Here is a 19,268-nt window from a genome sequence, read left to right as displayed (position 1 = left end):
CCATCCTGCATAGATACTTCCACCCAGGTTCTTGCCCTCTGTTCCAATTCTCCCTCCTCCCCCAGTCGTCACTGGCGTCATGCTCCAGTCTAGCACTTAGATCCTACACCCTGCCAAGTTCAATGTGTTTTCTGCAAGCGCTGAGGTGATGCCCCAGTTTGCCAAAGGTGACGCAGGTGAGATGGAGAGGAAGGAACAGACGCCCACACTTGTAAAAGGCCAGATTCAGCTAACAGAAAGCCTGGATCAATATAACTTTTCTCCTACCATGTTCATTCTGTTTTTATGCCAATCACAACATTATTCCAGCCCTAACACCACTCCCCCCTCGTGTTCTAAGAATGTGAGCTATTATTTCTTCTTATGAATATAACATCCCATGCCAACCTTGGTTCAGTTCAGTTCAGTTTTTGTGTGTTTGACTCATGACGTTCTCTTTTGTTATTTGGGTTATATGGATAAAATTCAACAAAAATATCTTTTTAAAAAGGGAAAATCTAAAACACATTCATATTTTTAAAGGGCAGGGTTAAAGCATCCCACCCCATCCCACCCACTCAAGGAGGCCACAGATAATTTAAAGCCAAAGGCCTGGCGGAAAAGAAATGTTCAAGTAATCAAACAGGGCATTTTTATGAACTCCTCTTTACGATTATCTGCAACATCCCTTGTTTGTTCCCAGGCAACTCCAAAGAGCAGATTTGGGAATGATCCACTGCCCAAGACAGCAAGGAGCCACAGCCCTCCGAGTAAACCCTGGGGAGTCAATGCCGTGCTCTTGAACTGCTCCCCTCAGTCCTAGCCAGCATGGCCAATGGTCAGGAACGATGGGAGCAGAGGTGCAGCAAGGTCAGGTGGTACCCGGTGCAGAAAATTTCATGTCACCCCCCCCACACACATTCAAATTATTAAAAGAAGGAAAAATAAGATACAGTCTCAAGTGTTATTTTCTGGTTTATTTACTGAACATTGTGAGCATAACCAGCTTTGGCTTAGCGGCCCAGGAGGTCGTCCGCAGTGCCTGCACTCCCCGGAACCCAACCATTGTTGGCGGCCACTGTAGGCTTGGCCTCCATGCACGGGCCACTGTTTCCTTGGCAGGCTGCCACCACAGCCCAAAAAACCGAACCGCTGCTGGCGGGGGGGCTAAGGACGTCAGCCTCGGCAGCATCAGCTGTTTCCTTGCCTTCGCCCTCCCCGCAGCCGATTGGCCAGCTGGGTTGGGGGTGGGGTGAAGGTCCCAAGGGAAGGAGGGTGGCATGTAGGACCTGGGAAGCCCCACCCACTTCTCGGAGAGGAGTTTCAATAAGTTTATTTTTAAAATACAGTGGTACCTCTGGTTGCGAACAAGATCTGTTCCGGAGCCCCGTTTGCAACATGAGCAGAATGCAACCCGTGTCTGTGCATCTGCGCGCGCGCGGGTCACAATTCGCTGTTTCTGCGCATAACGTCATTTTGAGCATATGCGCATGCGCAAGCGGCGAAACTCAGAAGTAACCCTTTCCGGTACTTCCGGGTTGCCACAGGACACAACCTGAAAAGATTTAACCTGAAGCAAATGTAACAAGAGGTATGACTGTACTTACTTTTTTTTCCAGTTTGTCACCCCCCCTTCAGTGGTGGCACCCAGGGCGGACTGCCCCACAGCACCCCCTTCCTATGCCACTGTATAGGAGTCCTGCAGGATCCCTGGAGGGCAGCTCATTCACTGCCCTGGAATAGATAGCATTAAGCTGAGGAGATTTGCCTCCCCTAGCAAAATGGACACTTCACACATGGCTGTGTTGCACACACATGCGCCAACATCCCTGCAGTGCCGTGCAGCATTTTAGGGCAAGCCCAATGAGTGAAGCAGGCAGGGACTCTTCTTGAGTCCCTGCACTTAATCACTCTGAAGCGCCAGCGTTAAATAAGCCAGCCTCTCACAACCAGCCAGGAAATCTCTGGAGGCAGTGAACGGTTAACCCTCTCACACGATGAAGGAACGCCATACTAGAGCACTCCCACCCTGCAACCGTCTCTCCAAAGCAGCACCCATTGATTTCAACCAAAAAACTCAATAGAGTGAGGAATAATTGTTTAATTGTTTATCATGGAGCTTATCGATTCTGATTAAAATGTGTGGCATGTAATAAAGCAGGCATTGATCAGCGAAGCCACGGCGGCTCACCTCTAAACAACTCGTTTCATCCCACCCCATTGGCTCCCGATTCCACAAAGAGGGACGTACAGCAGCTCAGGAACCTCCAGCCACTTCCCACAAAGAAGAGTTTGTCTCCCGAGTTCCTCTCTTGCCCTGCCTCCCTGGGAACGTTTGCTTTATGGCTCAGCACCTCTCAGCAGCCCTCTATCAGCAGACGATGCCAGAAGAATAGAAAGCCATCAGCTTCAGAGAGTCCTCAGCACTGATGGCGGGAGCCTTACTGAGCGATACAAAGGTTGGCGCTTAAGTGCTCAGGGTTATTCTTTTGGAGGAAGCAAATGTTTGCTGGTCCCCCAGGGGGGTTGGATTCTCTCTTCTCATGTGTGTACCTTAAAGCAGGAAGCAGGGCTGCATCTTGCATTCTCTCTCTCTCCCTCATGAAATTTATATACTCTTTGATGGCAGGGAAAAAAACCTGAAATTGGTTCGCAAAAATGATAAAACAATAAAATTTATCGCTAAAAAAATTGCAACCGACCATAGTTTAAAACATACAGAAAGTTTAAACCATGATAGAACAGACTAAAATAAATTAAAATGCATGCAAACTTTCTAAACTTCTGGGTAAAGGTAAAGGTAAAGGGACCCCTGACCATTAGGTCCAGTCGTGGCCGACTCTGCGGTTACGGAGCTCATCTTGCTTTATTGGCTGAGGGAGCCGGCGTACAGCTTCCGGGTCATGTGGCCAGAATGACTAAGCTGCTTCTGGCGAACCAGAGCAGCGCACGGAAATGCCATTTACCTTCCCGCCAGAGCAGTACCTATTTATCTACTTGCACTTTGATGTGCTTTCGAATTGCTAGGTGGGCAGGAGCAAGGACCGAGCAATGGGAGCTCACCCCGTCACGGGGATTCGAGCCACCAACCTTCTGATCAGCAAGTCCTAGACTCTGTGGTTTAACCCACAGCGCCACCCGCATCCTGAGCTTCTGGGTAGGCTTGTCTAAAAAAAGAATTCCATGAAGGCACCTGCCTGATATCAATCAGCAGGGAGTTCCAAAGTGCTGGTGCTGCCACACTAAATAATCTAGTTCTTTGAAATAATGTGGGGGTATTATGTGGCACCTGTAAAAGTGCCAACTCCACTGATCAAAGAGGTTGAGTGGGCACAGATGGGGGGAGGTGATCTTGTAGGTAAACGGGTCCCAGGTTGTTAAGGACTTTATATGCTAATAGCATATAATTTGGCCCAGAAGCAATTAAGCAACTGGAGCAGATCTCTGAGCCCAGGTGTTATATGCTGATAATGCCTCACTCCCGTCAGCAATCGTGCTGCAGCATCCTGCACTTACTGTAACTTCCATATCAAGCAAAGCAAAAGTTCCAGTCCTTTTCTTTGTAATGATTTCAAAAACCTCCTACACTGCCCCATAAGCTCCAAAGCTGCTAGTAGGAAATGGTACCAGCCCACAGGAGTTTAGGCAATCCCAAGAACAATTATTTCTGGCAGGTGAGGCCAACAATAACCCCCAACCAAGCAGAGAGTCCATGCAGGGGACTGAAGCTGGGAGATCCTGAATGCCAAGTGTATCCTCAGCTCATGACCTGCAGTCCCCCTTCTGTGTGTGTTTTTTTAAGGGCACAAAGTCTTTCTATTGTCCCTCCTTCAAACAGGGCGAGAAAAAGTGATTTCTTGTTAGCAGCAGGGATTGCCATGCAGAATCTCGCAGCTCCACTCTGGGCAGGCTGCATTGAAAGCCTAAAGGGCATCTCTGTAACACTGAAATCCATAGGATTATAGAAATCCAGGGCTGCTTTGGTCTTAACAAGTGCACTGGGCTATAAGGAGCTCAGGACATGCTTTGTATTTCTACATAACCGATTGACACATAGGTTCCTAAAGGAGCTTAAAGGATTACAGAGGTGCCCAATTCCCAGTCCAATGTGAATGAAATTTAAATTTTGGAGTGTCTAACTCCCAAGTGCTCCACCCCAATTTTAGGGTGGAAAAAGTGAGATGCTGATCATACGGTTGTCGTCAGAAACACCAACCCCACGTCCAGTTTCGCATTCTCTCCCCGCAAGGGGAAAACAGGGCAGGATGTGGTCACATCATACGCACAGCCCAGCCCCAGCAGCACCCTAGAATATGGAACAGGGGAGGAGAAAGAAACGCTTTTATGTTGTCATCACCTTACAAAACATGACAGAGAGAAGAAAAAGCGACTGGATGCAGAGTTGCCATTTTGCGTGGCAGGACTGTGACCCACATCCTTTCCAGTTTTGCTCAAATGTGACAGTAAAACGAGAGCTACACCGCACGGTATGGAAAGATGCTGGTTTATCCTGCAAACCTATTTCCGAAATCCTCTGTCAACTGTGCCTCCCTGGCTCATCCTCATCTCGTGTCTGTGCTTGCCTTTAGATATTAGGCCATTTGCCATTCTAATGAAAGACCAACTCCATCAGGCCTACTCTCCCCTCAGCTGTCACCTGGCAGAACCTATTCCACCCAGCTGCCTCCTTGGGAGAGATGAGAAGCAGGGCTCGTTCATCAGCCTTGCTCTCTCAGGCACCCCCTGCCCCTGAACTGTTTCTGTGCCACCTGGTCATTACAAGTGCTACTATTAAAGTAGTGGTGCCTGAGTTTGCTTTCTTCCTCTCCCCTCCCTGTCCCTTTCCCCTTGCATGTTGCGTTTTGTTTAAGATGGTAAGCCTGTGGGCAGGGCTGTCTTGTTTTAATTTATTGCAAGTAAGCTACTGGGAGCCCTTTTAGCTGAAAAGTGGGCACAAATGCTTCTATATGGACACTGCTGGGGAGGTGCGAAGTAAAAACTTATGAGTTTTATTTCCAAGTACCCTCCCTGCACTTAAATGCATAGCTGTACAGCAAACCTCGCGCGTAGTTGCCCCCTAATTTTAGTACATGCACGGTCAATTTGTGTTTTTACGCCATCCAGTTCTTAGGAACCTAACTACTTTTCTCTCTGATTGCTCAGCAGGGTGTGATGTAGGCAGGACACAAGGCCATACATTAGGGGGGAAGGCTGTATTTTATACAGCGGCTCTTGTATTCAGAGAACCCTAAGTGCTTAACAGTAATGGGGCCCATTGTTATTGCTACAAGAGAGAAGGAAATTATGTGATGCAGCTATTAGGCACACAGCAGTGTCTCTCACATAGTTTTGTTAAATTAGCTTTATCTTGGACAGGGAAGGAGAGCGGGGAAAGATGCTTTCCAGAACAAGAGTACTCTCCTTTCTATTCTATGGAAGAGTGTCTATTTGGGGAAGGGGGGTGGGGGAGGAAAGGGATGCTCACATGGATAGGCTTTAAGAGAACGGGATACTGCTCATTCAGAGATGCCTGACAGATGCAGATGGTTGTAAATGCCCGAAATTTCAGGGCATTTCACCAGGATCGCACAGGGCTTGGAAGTTGCAGCAGATGTGGCAGCAGACGTGGTTAGGAACTGGTGGGCCATCGGACTTAATTGGTGCTATATAGGATTTGAAGTACGTACCCCTCCCTGCCCCTCCATTTGGCATGTTGTAGTGCTATGTGCTGTCAATATTGCCTGCAAGGGGGGCTTGGTCCCCATCTGCTCACTGATTGTTTGCAAACAAATGGTTTTATTACAAAAGGCACCGTATATCTCCAGCATGACCTACTTGCAAATAAGCTGACCCTCTAAAAGACAACCCTGCAAGGTGAAGTGCATGGAATGGGTTGAGCCACAGAGGTCCAGGTTACTTCCTGGAACCTCTTAACCCTTCTATCCCAGACTGATCAGTGAAATCGCCTGCAGGAGCATCAATGGTTGTTCCCTGAGTTGGTGAGGATCATCAAACAACAACAGGAAACAAAGTGTCATGACTGGACACCCCCCCCCCGCAGCTGCTGCCATTACCTCTCTTTTCCGTGGTGATGACTGTGGCTTCCAGAGGCTCCCCCCAGCCCTGCCGGGTCTTGGCAGACGCTCGGAAGATGTATGCTGACTCAGGGAGGAGATCTGTCGCCACAAACTGCCTGACGGTGGAGCCAACTTCAACGGTGGTGAACTTGTTTGGGCTGCTGGTTGCCAGACGGTAGGCGATTTGATAGCCTGAATGCAGAACAATGACAAGAAGAACATGGAGAGGTTAGTTTCCCCAGTCTTTTAGTAGAGGGAAAGAGCCAAGACTATTAGTACATCCTAATTACTTATTTATTTGAATGCAAAACAATGGAATTTGCTTCTTTTAGTGTTTACCAGCTGAGCTTTAGAACACACACGCCCTCCTCCAACCGCCCACCCAATGCAATGTATTATCTGGGAAATTACTGGCTTGGTGATGAATGGAAAAGCCCTTCTGAGTGATAATCCACCATGAAATTTGTTTCACATTTCATTCTTTAAAAGAGCGAGATACGAGAACAGTTTCATCTTCCTTGAGCATATTGATGCGCTGTGAAAATGCCACCGATACCAAACAAAAGTAGACACATACACACACAGAGCGGATTTTGACAAGGCAAGGATGCTCAAGGAAATATATCAGCCTCTCCTTACCTCAAGCCCCCAGAGAAGGAGAGAGAAGGCTCTGGGACTGAGCAGGGGATCTCAGCAGTCCTTCAAATAACAGGTGCCTGGGTGAGATGAAGACCTTTAGAGGCCCCAAACACAGACAAGATTCTTGTGCCCAATGTACTTTTTCAGAGTTCTTTCAGTAGAAAGACCCACAGTTCTCATCACACAGTCTGAGGGACAATCAAGCAGAGTGGCTGAAGCAGGCAGTGGTGTGTGTATGGGGGGTATTTTATTTGCTTGCTCAGCACTCGAGCTTTCGTCCACCATGGTGAAGAAGGCAGTGCATATAAAGATCCCAGGGAATCTTCCAATCGCCTACCAGACCCAGGCTTATATTCGGGGGGGGGGGCTGAATTATACACCAATGAGAGGATGCCCAGGGGCATGAGAGAATAGCTGGCGACAGGTGAGGGGTAAGAAATTACCCAGCCTCTGTAGAAGCCTTTCCAATAGTTCTCACTGGACTCATTACCTTGAAAGTCCTGTGTCCAGTTCTGGACTCTCCAGTTTAAGGAGGACATTGAGAAGCTGGAATGTATGCAGAGGAGGGCGACCAAGATGGGAGGAATAGTTGAAGGAGCTATACTATGTTTAGCCCGGATAAAAGGAGACTGGGAGGACATATAAGGCCTGTCACGTGGGAGATGGAGCAAGCTGGAGGTTTTTAAACAGAGGTTGGATGGCCATCTGTCAGGGTTCTTTAGCTGTGGTTCCTACTTTGTGGGAGGGTTGGACTCAATGACCCTTGGAGTCCCTTCCACCTCTACAATCCTACTATTCTATGAATCCAAGTATCTGCATCAGCGTAGCATCCAACAACACCTCATGGGCTACTCGTTGGAGGATGCACCAACTGCTCAAGCTCATTCTGCAAACACCTGCCAACATGCCAGCCCCGCTTTCTTCTGCAGCTCATGACAAACCCAGTCCAGCTGTTGAGCTCCAAAATCAATTTCTATCTGGGATGTCAGGGATGGTTTTGCTCATAGCGAGAACAGTTAAATGCTCCATCAAGTTACATGGTGGGGAGCATGGAGAACAGCAGCCAAATAAACCCCAAACAGAAGCAGCTGGTCTTGACTGTGACAGACATCTGCTAGCCCTCTGACTGTCCTTTGAACTCCAGAGTTCTGCAGAAACATGAAACTGATGCCCATCCCCTCCGTGGAACTTGATATCCCTGCTGCGGTTTGGAGATTCGCCAAATTTCAATTGCAATGAAAGAAAGGGAAAGTGGAAGCAAGAGAGCATCCTTCATGGATGGAGAACTGCAGAAAGATGCTAGTGAAAGGAAAGGCTGGATGGACAGCATGCATCTCCTGTTGAAGAGTAGCATCGATGACTGAGGCAAGGCGAGAGGTAATAAAAGAGGATTTGGAATGTACTTTGTAGAGCCAATTTCATCCATACTATGTATTCTCATGCAGGCTTTGTAGCTTAATTGGGATACAGATGGTGGTAATTGTGTGCAGTGGGGCTAGTGATGCTTTTGCAGATATCCAGTCCTCTCCCTATATGTCATTGTCTTTCCCCACCACCACCCTGGAGGAAAGAGGATAATTTGTGGCAGCTGAATGAGAAAATGGATGCTTCTTTTGTTTCCCCAGTCAAAGTGTCATTGTGAGTCACGTCTCATATACTTTGCTGCTTCAGAGGCGCCAGAGGAGAAGACCATGTTTCATTGATACTCAAATTGCAGCAGACAAGAGTTGAGAGCAAGCCCAGTGGCTGAGGCCCATTTTGGAACTAGGAAATGCACAGATGAGAGATTAGAAGAGCAATATAGATTTTCAAACTTGGCTCTGTAAAATCAAGGACCTAAAGTGGGTTGTTGCTTTGCCAGAGCACCTGAACCACGCGTGGGAGCCAGGAAGGGTTACGAGGCGAGAACAACCAGAACCAAAACAGAGATGGGTATATGGTTCATTTTCAAACATGCATAAATGACTCTGCCCTTAATGGCCAAAAACAAATTATGGAAAGATCAAAAGCCCCAACATAGCTCTCATAGAATAAAAAACTAAAAAAAATTAAAAACCCCTTAAGAGAAGTGCAAATGTTGCCTTTATATTGTTACACATCACCCCAATCTCCGAGTGCTTAGAGACTCCAGGGGTTCCAAGTGTTTTTCCCAGAGTTTGTTTTCCTTGGAACGAAAGTCAATGAAGACTGTGGCGTCTTTAGGATATATGGTTTTATTTACGCATATATGCAACCTGAGCATAGGATGCGGGGGCCCACAGCATTAACTCTGAAACAGATTTTTGCTTCCCCATTAGGATTGTCTCTGTTCTCCAGCTTCTAGCATCACTCCACATACGCACAGACACACAACTCTGGCTATTGTTCTTTTAACAAGAATCATGTGGCATCCAGCCAGGTGAGGAGAGTGGAGGGAAATGCTTGGCCCCCACTTTCCTGGAGAGCAACATCACTTAGTTGTAGCTCTTGCAACCCAGCTCATTCTTTGGGATGCAGATGAGGGCACTCAACTGGCCAGCCAAAGCCATCACCTTAACTGGTTTGGCAGGCTCTGCAGCCTCCTCTACTAGATTCTAGCCTTTACTGGATACAGAATCACAGGCCTGGAAGGGATGCAAAGATATCATCCAGACTGACCTTCCCCAAACTCATAACCTCATAACCTCGGGTTAAGTACTTAATTCGTTCTGGAGGTCTGTTCTTAACCTGAAACTGTTCTTAACCTGAAGCATCACTTTAGCTAATGGGGCCTCCCGCTGCTGCTGCGCCGCTGCTGCACAATTTCTGTTCTCATCCTGAAGCAAAGTTCTTAACCCGAGGTACTATTTCTGGGTTAGCGGAGTCTGTAACCTGAAGCGTATGTAACCTGAAGTGTATGTAACCCGAGGTACCACTGTATAGCTTTTGTTTAAATTGCTGCTATTTATTTATATAATTCCTGCCCCACCTTTTAGGCCAAGACCAAGCAAACACTAATGTTCAGAACAGGGACTAAACTGGAATGAGCAACTGACACCCATCCACCCAATCTATAAGAAAGGGATAGGCTCCAATTTTAAACAAATGCACATTTATTGCACAAGTAACTTAGATCCTGCCCAAACCTCTTCTGAAACCTGGATATTTTCTTGCTTCAGCATGACTTGTATTTAAAAATACCGGGTCTACATTCTATGTAAGAAATTGGCAGTTGACCTAGAGAAGAGCAAAAGGATTCATCGCATTCTTTGATCTGTTTGGAATCTGCAACATGTTAACAGGAACATTAGATGAACATTGTACCAGCTGGGTGCTGTTAGGCATTCACATTAAAAAGAGTCAATCTTCAGAGATCATTAACTACGCTCAGCTCGTATAGCAACCAGAAAGAGAGAGAGAGAGAGACTCAATTTTGAATCTATTTAGTTTTACCCTTTGCAAATGTTATGTAGCCTGCCCAGGTATGTGTATCTCACAAGGCACAATGTGAAATCTAGGCCCAATTTAACAAATGCTACAGCACTTTATTTAACTATTTTTAAAGCTTTGGAAAAGAGATCACATCGAGGGAGGTGCCAAAGGGGTGTGCTCTGACCTTTTCCAGTTTCTGTACACATGCAGAAAGCAGAACGAAAAGGCGCAGCAAGATTCAGATGGGATAAAATAGGCTGGAGGAAGCAAGGGTCGGGGCGAGAAAGACACTGTCATGTGTAGGAAGCCGCGAGGAGTGCAAATGTTGGAGAAGAAATTAAAGTAAGCACTGAATCAAAACAAAAGCCTTAAGGGGAAACACAAAACATTACGAGGAAACCAACCCCAGTCCATAAAGTTATTAGAGTAAGTACACATGCTATCAAGAGCAAACTGTTTCGATCTGTTTCATTTCTTGCTCTGTTCCCCTTCAACTATAATGTCAAGTCAAGCATGTACAGGATTGATACAACGGCATATTCAGCTATTAGTGCATTCAAACACTCGTTCAGCTGGTTGATTATAAACATCTGCTTGGATTCTCTCAGCAAACGGCACCATCCATGCCCTCTACACGCATGGCTCTGTGTGTAAGGGACGGGGATTCCTACTGGGATCCACTTGAGATTCTTTCCCACTGTTGTCACCTGTCAATGGAAGACGTCCCTGATCTCACGTAAAAGGATTCAGTGTGTGGCCAAGTTCTATGTTCTCCGCGGGCCAAACTCACAATATTGTCACACGCCACTCCAAACTCCGAGTGGCAAAAGACTTCAGGGGTGCCTGCCCTTTCCCGGGGTTCGTTTTCCTTGAAATGAAGGTCAATGGAGGCTATGGTATCTTTAGGATACAGTGGTACCTCGGGTTAAGTATTTAATTCGTTCCAAAGGTCCGTTCTTAACCTGAAACTGTTCTTAACCTGAAGCACCACTTTAGCTAATGGGGCCTCCTCCTGCTGCCATGCCGCTGGAACACGATTTCTGTTCTCATCCTGAAGCAAAGTTCTTAACCCAAGGTAATATTTCTGGGTTAGCGGAGTCTGTAACCTGAAGCGTATGTAACCTGAAGCATATGTAACCCGAGGTACCACTGTATATGGTTTTGTTTACACATACACACAACCTGAGCACAGGATGGAGGGGGCTCACAGCATTAAAACCAAACATATTTCCCTTTCCAGGGATGCTCCAAGCCACCACTTTCGGTTCAGCACAGAGCAAGCATGTTTCTGTTTCTCCAGCCACCAGAATCAGCCAAAACTCTCCCTCTCACACAGTACCCCTTGGCTTATTATTCTCCATCCTAGGATGACATGGCATCCAGCCAGGTGAGCTGGGAAAAGGCCCACCCATTTATCTCTATAGCAACAGAGCAACCTCTTTGGACATGAAAATGGCAGTACTTAACTGCCCAGCCAAGGTTAGCAAAGAATTGGTTTGGCTGGTTCACCAGGTTTGCTCTGGTTTGGCTGGTTCATCAGGTTTGCTCTTGTGCATTCTTTCCCCGCTCCCAAAATTGTAAAAATATAACAGCCACCACTGTCCCCTTCCTTCACCTGCTCACCTCCAGGGCATGGAAGGGAAAATGTGGCAGCAGGAGGAGATTGGGGCAGGGAGAGAAGTGAGCTGGAATTCTGGATGCTGCCCATATGAATCAGCAGAACTGGAAGTATCTAAATTCTTGCATAAGTATTTCTAGGGCTTTCCTTGCCAGGCAGTTTTTCATCATTATCATTTATTTCCCCAAACATTAGAGTCTTTCTATGCCTTGAAAAAGTATTGCTGTTGCAACCTCATAACATATCCAGGCTCCATTCTATGCTGAGTCTATTCCTCTATTTTTTTATTGTGATGTTCTTTACTACGTTCAGCAATCTTTTGAATTCTGTTTTATACTGAGTTTCTACTCCTCATGTCTTAATGGCCTTTAAAATGCTTGCTGCATTTATTGCTACGTTGCTTCTGTAGCCCCAGGGCATACATTAATTTCTCTTTGAACACTTTCCATTTACCTCTATCGATTTCTCTCATTTGATTTCACCCAAGCAGTTTCCCTAGTCTTTGCTTCTTTTTTGTTGCAGAATTTTCCCATGGAATGATCTCACTTCTGCATTATTGCCATGTCTGGAGACTGCTTCGCGCAACCATTGTTTTGAGCTGATTTTTCAATCCATGCTCTGCTCCAAGTACAGACTTCACATTTATGTAGTACGAGGGGCTGCCCCCACTGCTCCTGTTGCTTGCCTACCCTCACCAAACTTCCTACCCTCCTTGCCAACCCTCACCCCTCCTTTTATACCTCACCCGAATCCCCATCACCTCACAGCTCCTCTGTGTCCCTCCACCCCTTCTTTATTCAAACTTCTGATGCTGTTTAAAACCACCATTTTAAAACCCGCCTTTTCTTTTTCTCCCTCTCGCCCTGCCTTTATGCAAATCCTCTGATGGAGGCTTACATTTTTATGTATATAGGCAGGGCCGTCTTTAGCATATGCGCCGCCAGGGTGCAAAGATCCACCCAGCGCCCCATCACTGTAAGTGTGCTGGTCCAGGGGGGAGGTTACCGTGGGGCGAGGTCCAGGACCTGAGTCGAGGGTCGGCAGACAGTCCTCCATGGGCGAAGCGGGGTCCACAGCGAGGAGCCAGGCAAGGACAGGAACTCTGGGGGAACAGGACTGGATGCTGGCCGAAACAGCTCTTCAACGATGTTGCTCCCGCAACCTGGGACCGGGCTGACTGGCCTTTATCTTCTCTGAGGCCAGGGGCCTCAGGCGAGCACTCAGGCCTTAAGGCGAGCACTCCTCCTGGGAGAAACCAGTTCCCTTCGTCTCTCTGCCCTGAGCCTCTGCAGTTCAGGAGAGGCTGAAGGGTTACTGGACCCAGGGGGAGACTCACCTGTAGGCACTGAGTCCTCAACCACCTCCGGAGCCAGAGTGGATTCACCTGGTGCCTGCTCCTGAGGATCCGGCACAGGTGCAGGCGTTACAGAATCAAGGCCCTGCCCCAGTTCAGCTGGCCCTGGAGGCGGGGACTCCTGTGCAGGCTGGGATTCCTCCGGTTCAGCCTCTGAATCGGATTCCCAGGCCATCACAGTAAGTGATGAAATTAAAAAGTGCTGTTGTGAATGACAAGCGCCGCCACTGGCATGGTGGGTTTTTGATAAATGAGCGCACAAAGTCGAAAGTCCTTTAGTGAAACAGTAGGAATGCATTTCAGTAATACCTAGGTATACAGTGGTACCTCAGGTTAAGTACTTAATTCGTTCCGGAGGTCCGTACTCAACCTGAAACTGTTCTTAACCTGAAGCACCACTTTAGCTCATGGGGCCTCCTGCTGCCGCCGCGCGGCCGGAACACAATTTCTGTTCTCATCCTGAAGCAAAGTTCTTAACCTGAAGCACTATTTCTGGGTTAGCGGAGTCTGTAACCTGAAGCGTATGTAACCTGAAGCGTATGTAACCAGAGGTATCACTGTATATGTATTTTGTTTTTCTAGCTTGGTCAAATTTTATTATTTCATAACAGGTAGATAGTTAAGAACTTAGGCGGCTTCAGCGGCAGGCGCCTGGTGCCCCCCAGAATTTGGTGCCCGGGTGCCCCGCATCCTTTTCACCCCCAGGTAAAGATGGCCCTGTATATAGGAAGAAAAAAGGGGGGGCTTTTGTAGTGATGGCAAGCTCCCCAGAGACTCAAGTCAAGTTGACTTGGAATAAGTTTTTCTCCCACCACACAAAATTGGGAATTAGCTCAGCAATCCAAACAAGTGTGGGCCAAACATTTGCAGGCACCCCAAGCACCCATCATACCCTGCATTGTCATCTTTGCCTGCTCACACAATGCCTCAACAAACTTCACTCATGGCAGGAAAAGTAGCAGTGGCAGAGACAGAGATGACTGGCATTTGGAACGGAACGGAGACTGGATATATTTTTAATAAGCAAAGCTTTCACCAAAACTGCTCCCTCCCCAGTGATTGACCGGAGTGGACAGTCATTCAGATACTACAGGGCACTTAACAATCAAACTTAAAGGGATTTTTGACTGGCAGATTGCATAGGGTGACTGGCCAGTGCAATAATACACCATAAAATCAAGGGTGGTGAGAGGGCACATCAAGGAGACAAGAGGAATAGTGAGCAACACCCAAAGGCTGTGCTACCAAGGGTGGCAGTATAAATAAGATACAAAGAAGCACTCTCTGGAACTGAACATCCCAGCATCCTCATTCCAGCAATGCCTTTGGAAAGTGCAGAAGGTGCAAGGGCAACCAACTGACCTCTTGTTTGTCTCCAGCATAAGCTACTCGAGGGAAAACTGCCTCTGAAGAGCTAAGAGCAGCTAATAGACCTGCCATCCATTATTTTGTCTAGCAAAGAAAATCCTGCCGAGAAGCACATCCCATCACATGCAGTGGTACTTACTCCCAGGTAAATGCACATAGGACTGCAGCCAAAACTGAAAGTTGTTTTTGTTTTTAAAAAATAACTCAGCTTTGCTCGCCACATTTTATGATTGCATGCTCTGCAAATTTATTACATGTTATACAAACACCTGCCACTCTCGTCTGGGTGTGACTCCCCATATAAACCTGACACTTGCCTCTTTCAGGTTACTGAGAGTCCTTCTTTAAAGCCTGAATTTTACAAAGTGTGCCAAAGGTGGTCTTCTAATGACTGTTGTACAAAGCAAGTGACTTTGGCATGCTGGAGCTTTCTGAACCAAATAAAAGGCAACAGTTGAATGTATCTGTTAAATGTTAGGTCACTCCAAGGCACCTGCTTCTTTCCCCAAAGCAAACAGGCAGGAGTGTGGCTTTGTACTCAGAATACTAATGCTGCTTTTATGCTCATCATCACCATACAAAGCCCTTCAGAACCAGCACCGACAGCCTCTAGAAGCTGCAATGCATACCTGAAAATGCAGACATTTATTAATTTGTTGCAGCATTCGAGGAGAGAAGGGGGAAACACCCTGCATAACACTGAAAGGTTAAAGTTGCTCCAGTGTGGATTTTTAACATTTAGCATTTCAAAGGCTGGAGGTGGGCATGAATGCAGCATGAGATCAAAACACCCATTTTCTAACTTGGACTGTGTCCAGTTCTGCAGCTGACGTTTTGAAATACATCTGTATTTCCAGAAGTAGCAAGGCGATGCTTTGTCTAAAGTGGGGAGAGGGAGAGGTCCAAAAGAGGTCTCCATCAAAAATACAAGGGACATGGCACCTCTTTCACAGTCTCGGAAATAAGAGTTGGAGTTCACCAGAAGGCACTGTGAAATATTTAAACTTTTCTCTCTAGGAGCCTCCTGGTTTTTCATACTGCCGATCTCCAAAAGGCTGAGTTATGTTTTGATCTAAGTTATTAAAAAACATTCATTGCCAAGCCCTTTGTATCCTCACAGGGCTACAAGATGACAGCAGCAAGACCAATGCAAACAGATTAAATTAAAAGTTATTTTTGGAGGCAAGAGCATCTTAAAGAGGCCTGCTTAAGCTTTCAGAGGCACAGAGTCTTCTCTCAGCTTTTCCATACAGAACAGCTGAGCTGGAGGGGGTTATCATCCCTTCCTGACTCATCAAGTGATTGACCTGGTGTCTGGGGAGAAGGCAATATGTACCCCCATTAAACTGTTAGGCTGGGCCATACCCCACTGCTGTGTCTACATTCATTTATTTATTGCTGCAGCTACAAAATCAGTGTGGTCTTTGAGGGGGCAGATCAAATGTCCAGGGCATTGGTTAGCTACAGCTGGTTTAAGTCATAATTTATTTCATAAACTACATGTTAAACAGGAGTTGTCTGACAGGCAATCAAACAAGCAATGGCTTGTTTCTCCAAAGTTTGATTTGTTTCCCAAATCTTCTTGCCTTGTGACTTTGTAGCTTGATGAGCATCAGAGACAGCATCTGCGACAGCATCTGCATGTAATATCAGGCCATAGTTAAAATGAACCAAGGTTTATAAGCCAACCACAAGCAATTACATATCATGAACCTGATCAGGAGAGCTTTTAACTAAACCTGAAAGGGTGGGGGGAGGGGGGAGAGAGAGAATATAACAGATGACAGGGGAACACCTGGTGCTGGGTATAATAGCTTCATTGATGAATAGGAAACTGAAGCAGTAATCCAGAAACCTGCTAAAGGCAGGAAACCACAAAAAGGAAGTAGGTACAGGGAATGACTCTTGGTTTTAGTTGTCTCTGTACTAATGCACAGAGTATGGGAAACAAACAAGATGAATTCAAGCTTTTAATACAGGATGGCAAAAATGGCTTAATAGGCATTGCTGAAACTTGGTGGGATGAGACTCAAGACTGGAATGTAGAAATTGAGGAGTATAACTTATTTAAAAGGAATAGACCAAATAGTAGGAGGAGTAGCAGTTGGATCTGTAAAGGATGTTTACACTTGTGAAGAGACCTATGACCTGGAGCATGGAAGGCATATTGAGAGTATATGGGTAAAAATGATAGAAGAGGGAAACAACCACGACCTTAGTGTGGGTATCTGCTATAGACTACCAAGCCAGAATGAGGACTTGAACAATGCCTTCCTATAGTAGATTACCAAACATTCAAAAAGAAGAGATGTAGTAATCATGGGACACTTCAGCTACTTCCACATCTGTTGGAACTCAAATTATGTTAAGCAATGCTTTTTTCTGGGGGGACGCAGAGGTACACATACCCCTAAACATTTTGTGAATCTAAGTTTGGCCTCATTGAGAGGCAGTATTTCAATATGAGTAGGAAAATGAGAGTAGCCCTAAACATTTTTTTTTTTAGAAAAAAAGCACTGATGTTAAGAATGTAATGTGGATCCATGATACAAAACAGTACTGATTTTACACCTGCGTTGCTGTCTCTGCTTCTCTCCCAGTGTTCTGAGAATTCTCTACTGGAAGATCTTTAGCTCCTTCATGATTTACTTGGAGAGAAGACAGTCAATCCATTTAATTGTACAGCAGAGACAAGTCTTCAGTATACTTCTTGCTGATATATCAGAACATATTTCCATCCTATTTTCTCCCCTGAGTTCAAAATTACTTGGCCTCGGTCCCAAAGTGGAACATCAGAAAGGCTTCATTTTTTAGTTTCTCAGTTCTGTACAGAACTCTGTTCATTCACAGTTTTCAGCTCATTCATATATTTTCCCTCCGCTGCATTACAAATGCACATATGCAGATTGATATAACTCTGCTAAAAAAAACCACCCTGCTTTGAGGTGATCGTGCGCATGACTGAAGCAGGAATCTTTTTCTGCAGAAGAACAGAATCAGCGGCACAATTGTAAAATGAACAACAAACAGTCAAACTCCACCAAAAACCCAAACACCTAAGCACATTTGTATCAAGAGTGGGGGAGAGCATGTCCTCATCATAAAAACAAAGGAGAAAAAAGAATATTGATGTGATCACATATAACCACTTAAAATAGTGTAATTTTGCAGTGCTTTATTGGCGATGCAATGTAGAAAAATGGATACTAGTGAAATGAAGAAACTGAAGTTATGTATGAACCTAGGGAGCTTACATCAAGTCAAACTGTCTACCTCCACTGTTTGGTAGCAAGTCTTCAGGATTTCAGAGATGACTTTCACTATGCTACCTGGAGATGCTAGGATCTGGTGCTAGGAGATGCTTGGACTGAACCTAGGATCTCTTGTATGCAAAGCATTGTGCTCTACCTACAAGCTATAACACTTCTTCTGGAAACTGGACAAATTCCAAGAGCAGAAGAAAATATTAGAAATGTAATGGTTAAGTTGACATTCAGGAGGAGCAAACTCAGGGTGAAGCAAACCAGGGAAATACTAAAGGAACATGATGGGGAAGATCTTCTCACATCTTATATTTCTTCATGTGAAAGCAACATTAAGGTACTAGTAGGTGGGCACCAGAGTGCCCAGATATGGCAAGCAAAGGCACATTTTACCCTTCTGTTGTATTGACCTTGCACCACCATGACTCTTTTAACACAGTCATGTTGGATTCCACAATGCCAACAAATGAATACAGTGAACAATCTTTCCGTTTGATGTGCCTATTTGAAGAACCATAAAAGCTGTCCCAAAGAACAACAATGTTTCATATGCCAAGGGTAACCAATGTGGTGCCCTCAAGATGTGGGGGACTACAACTCCCACAATCACCTGTGTCAATTGGCCATGCTGGATGGGGCTGCTGGGAGTTGGGAGTCTAACAAAACCTGGAGGACACCAAGCTGGCTACCTGCCCTTGGCCTTCACATTGAAACCCCATGGGCAAGGTTGTTTTTCCTTCATCACTGGCCTGAGAATGAAGCTGTGGATTTTTGAGTTTCACACTTAACTAAGAATTCCTTCTCACCAGTGAAGAATTTCACGGTTTGAGAATAGCTCAAGATCTCACCGCAGCAGAACCTCACAACCTCACAAACCCCATCCAGAGCTGCTCAGCAGTGCAACAGGGACAGAGAACAAAAGATAAGTATTTATGAGTTGTTTTTCAAACAAATTGTTTCAGTAGGTGGAATTCCTCCTTATACATGAATCCTGTGTCTCAGTACCTGGGCTTAATTTGGTAATAAGCACACAAGGCACAGAGGTCCCTTGAAAATAAAATAAACAACTTGAATGTCAGGAGTACCCAACAGGATTCTGCCTGTGATGAATCTTTCCTTCTTTCCAAAAGTTTCTGAAAGAGCTGCTTTTAGATCATATCTAATGATGCTTCCAACTACCTTGTGGGCCTTGTTATAATCAAGGGAGAATTTGGGGCTGCAACACCCCATATGAGGAAACATTGTTGTCCGCAATGAGTGGTTCCAGATTTTATTTGACACAAAGTATAAAGTAGCTCACCATTTAAGGGGACAGCCTTAGGTGGCAAAGTCAGACAAGTGCAATTGTCTTATCATATATCACTATGGGGCAGCCAAAAAATGCCAAACAACAAATAGGTTTGCTAGATTTCCCAGGGAGGAACTCAGACAGCTCTTATCAGACATTGCTAAACAGGCAAGCAAGCAAGCAAACAAACAGCAAAATAATTGCATTGCTTGGAGGTACCTAGCATTATTGACTTAACATTAATCAGAAAGACTTAAGCTTTCATTTTTCAAATGTTGTCCATTGGTTAATT

At 45.7% G+C, this 19,268-nt stretch overlaps 1 protein-coding gene across 8 annotated transcripts in view; it reads right to left on the bottom strand.

The window, feature by feature from the left end:
* Nucleotides 1–19,268, bottom strand: part of SDK1 (sidekick cell adhesion molecule 1) — a 575,941-nt gene that overhangs the window by 73,200 nt on the left and 483,473 nt on the right. For all 8 annotated transcript variants that reach the window (XM_083585530.1, XM_083585534.1, XM_083585535.1 and 5 more), the window contains one exon: nucleotides 6,054–6,248. In XM_083585530.1, coding sequence (XP_083441656.1) covers nucleotides 6,054–6,248 — 195 coding nt within the window. The remainder of the gene's footprint in view (nucleotides 1–6,053; nucleotides 6,249–19,268) is intronic.

This window comes from Podarcis filfolensis (genome assembly GCF_964270895.1).
Source record: "Podarcis filfolensis genome assembly, chromosome: 14".
NCBI classification, from domain to species: Eukaryota; Metazoa; Chordata; class Lepidosauria; order Squamata; family Lacertidae; genus Podarcis; species Podarcis filfolensis.
The sequence above is the reverse complement of the archived record's forward strand: the minus strand, read 5'-3'. Positions and strand labels throughout refer to the sequence as shown.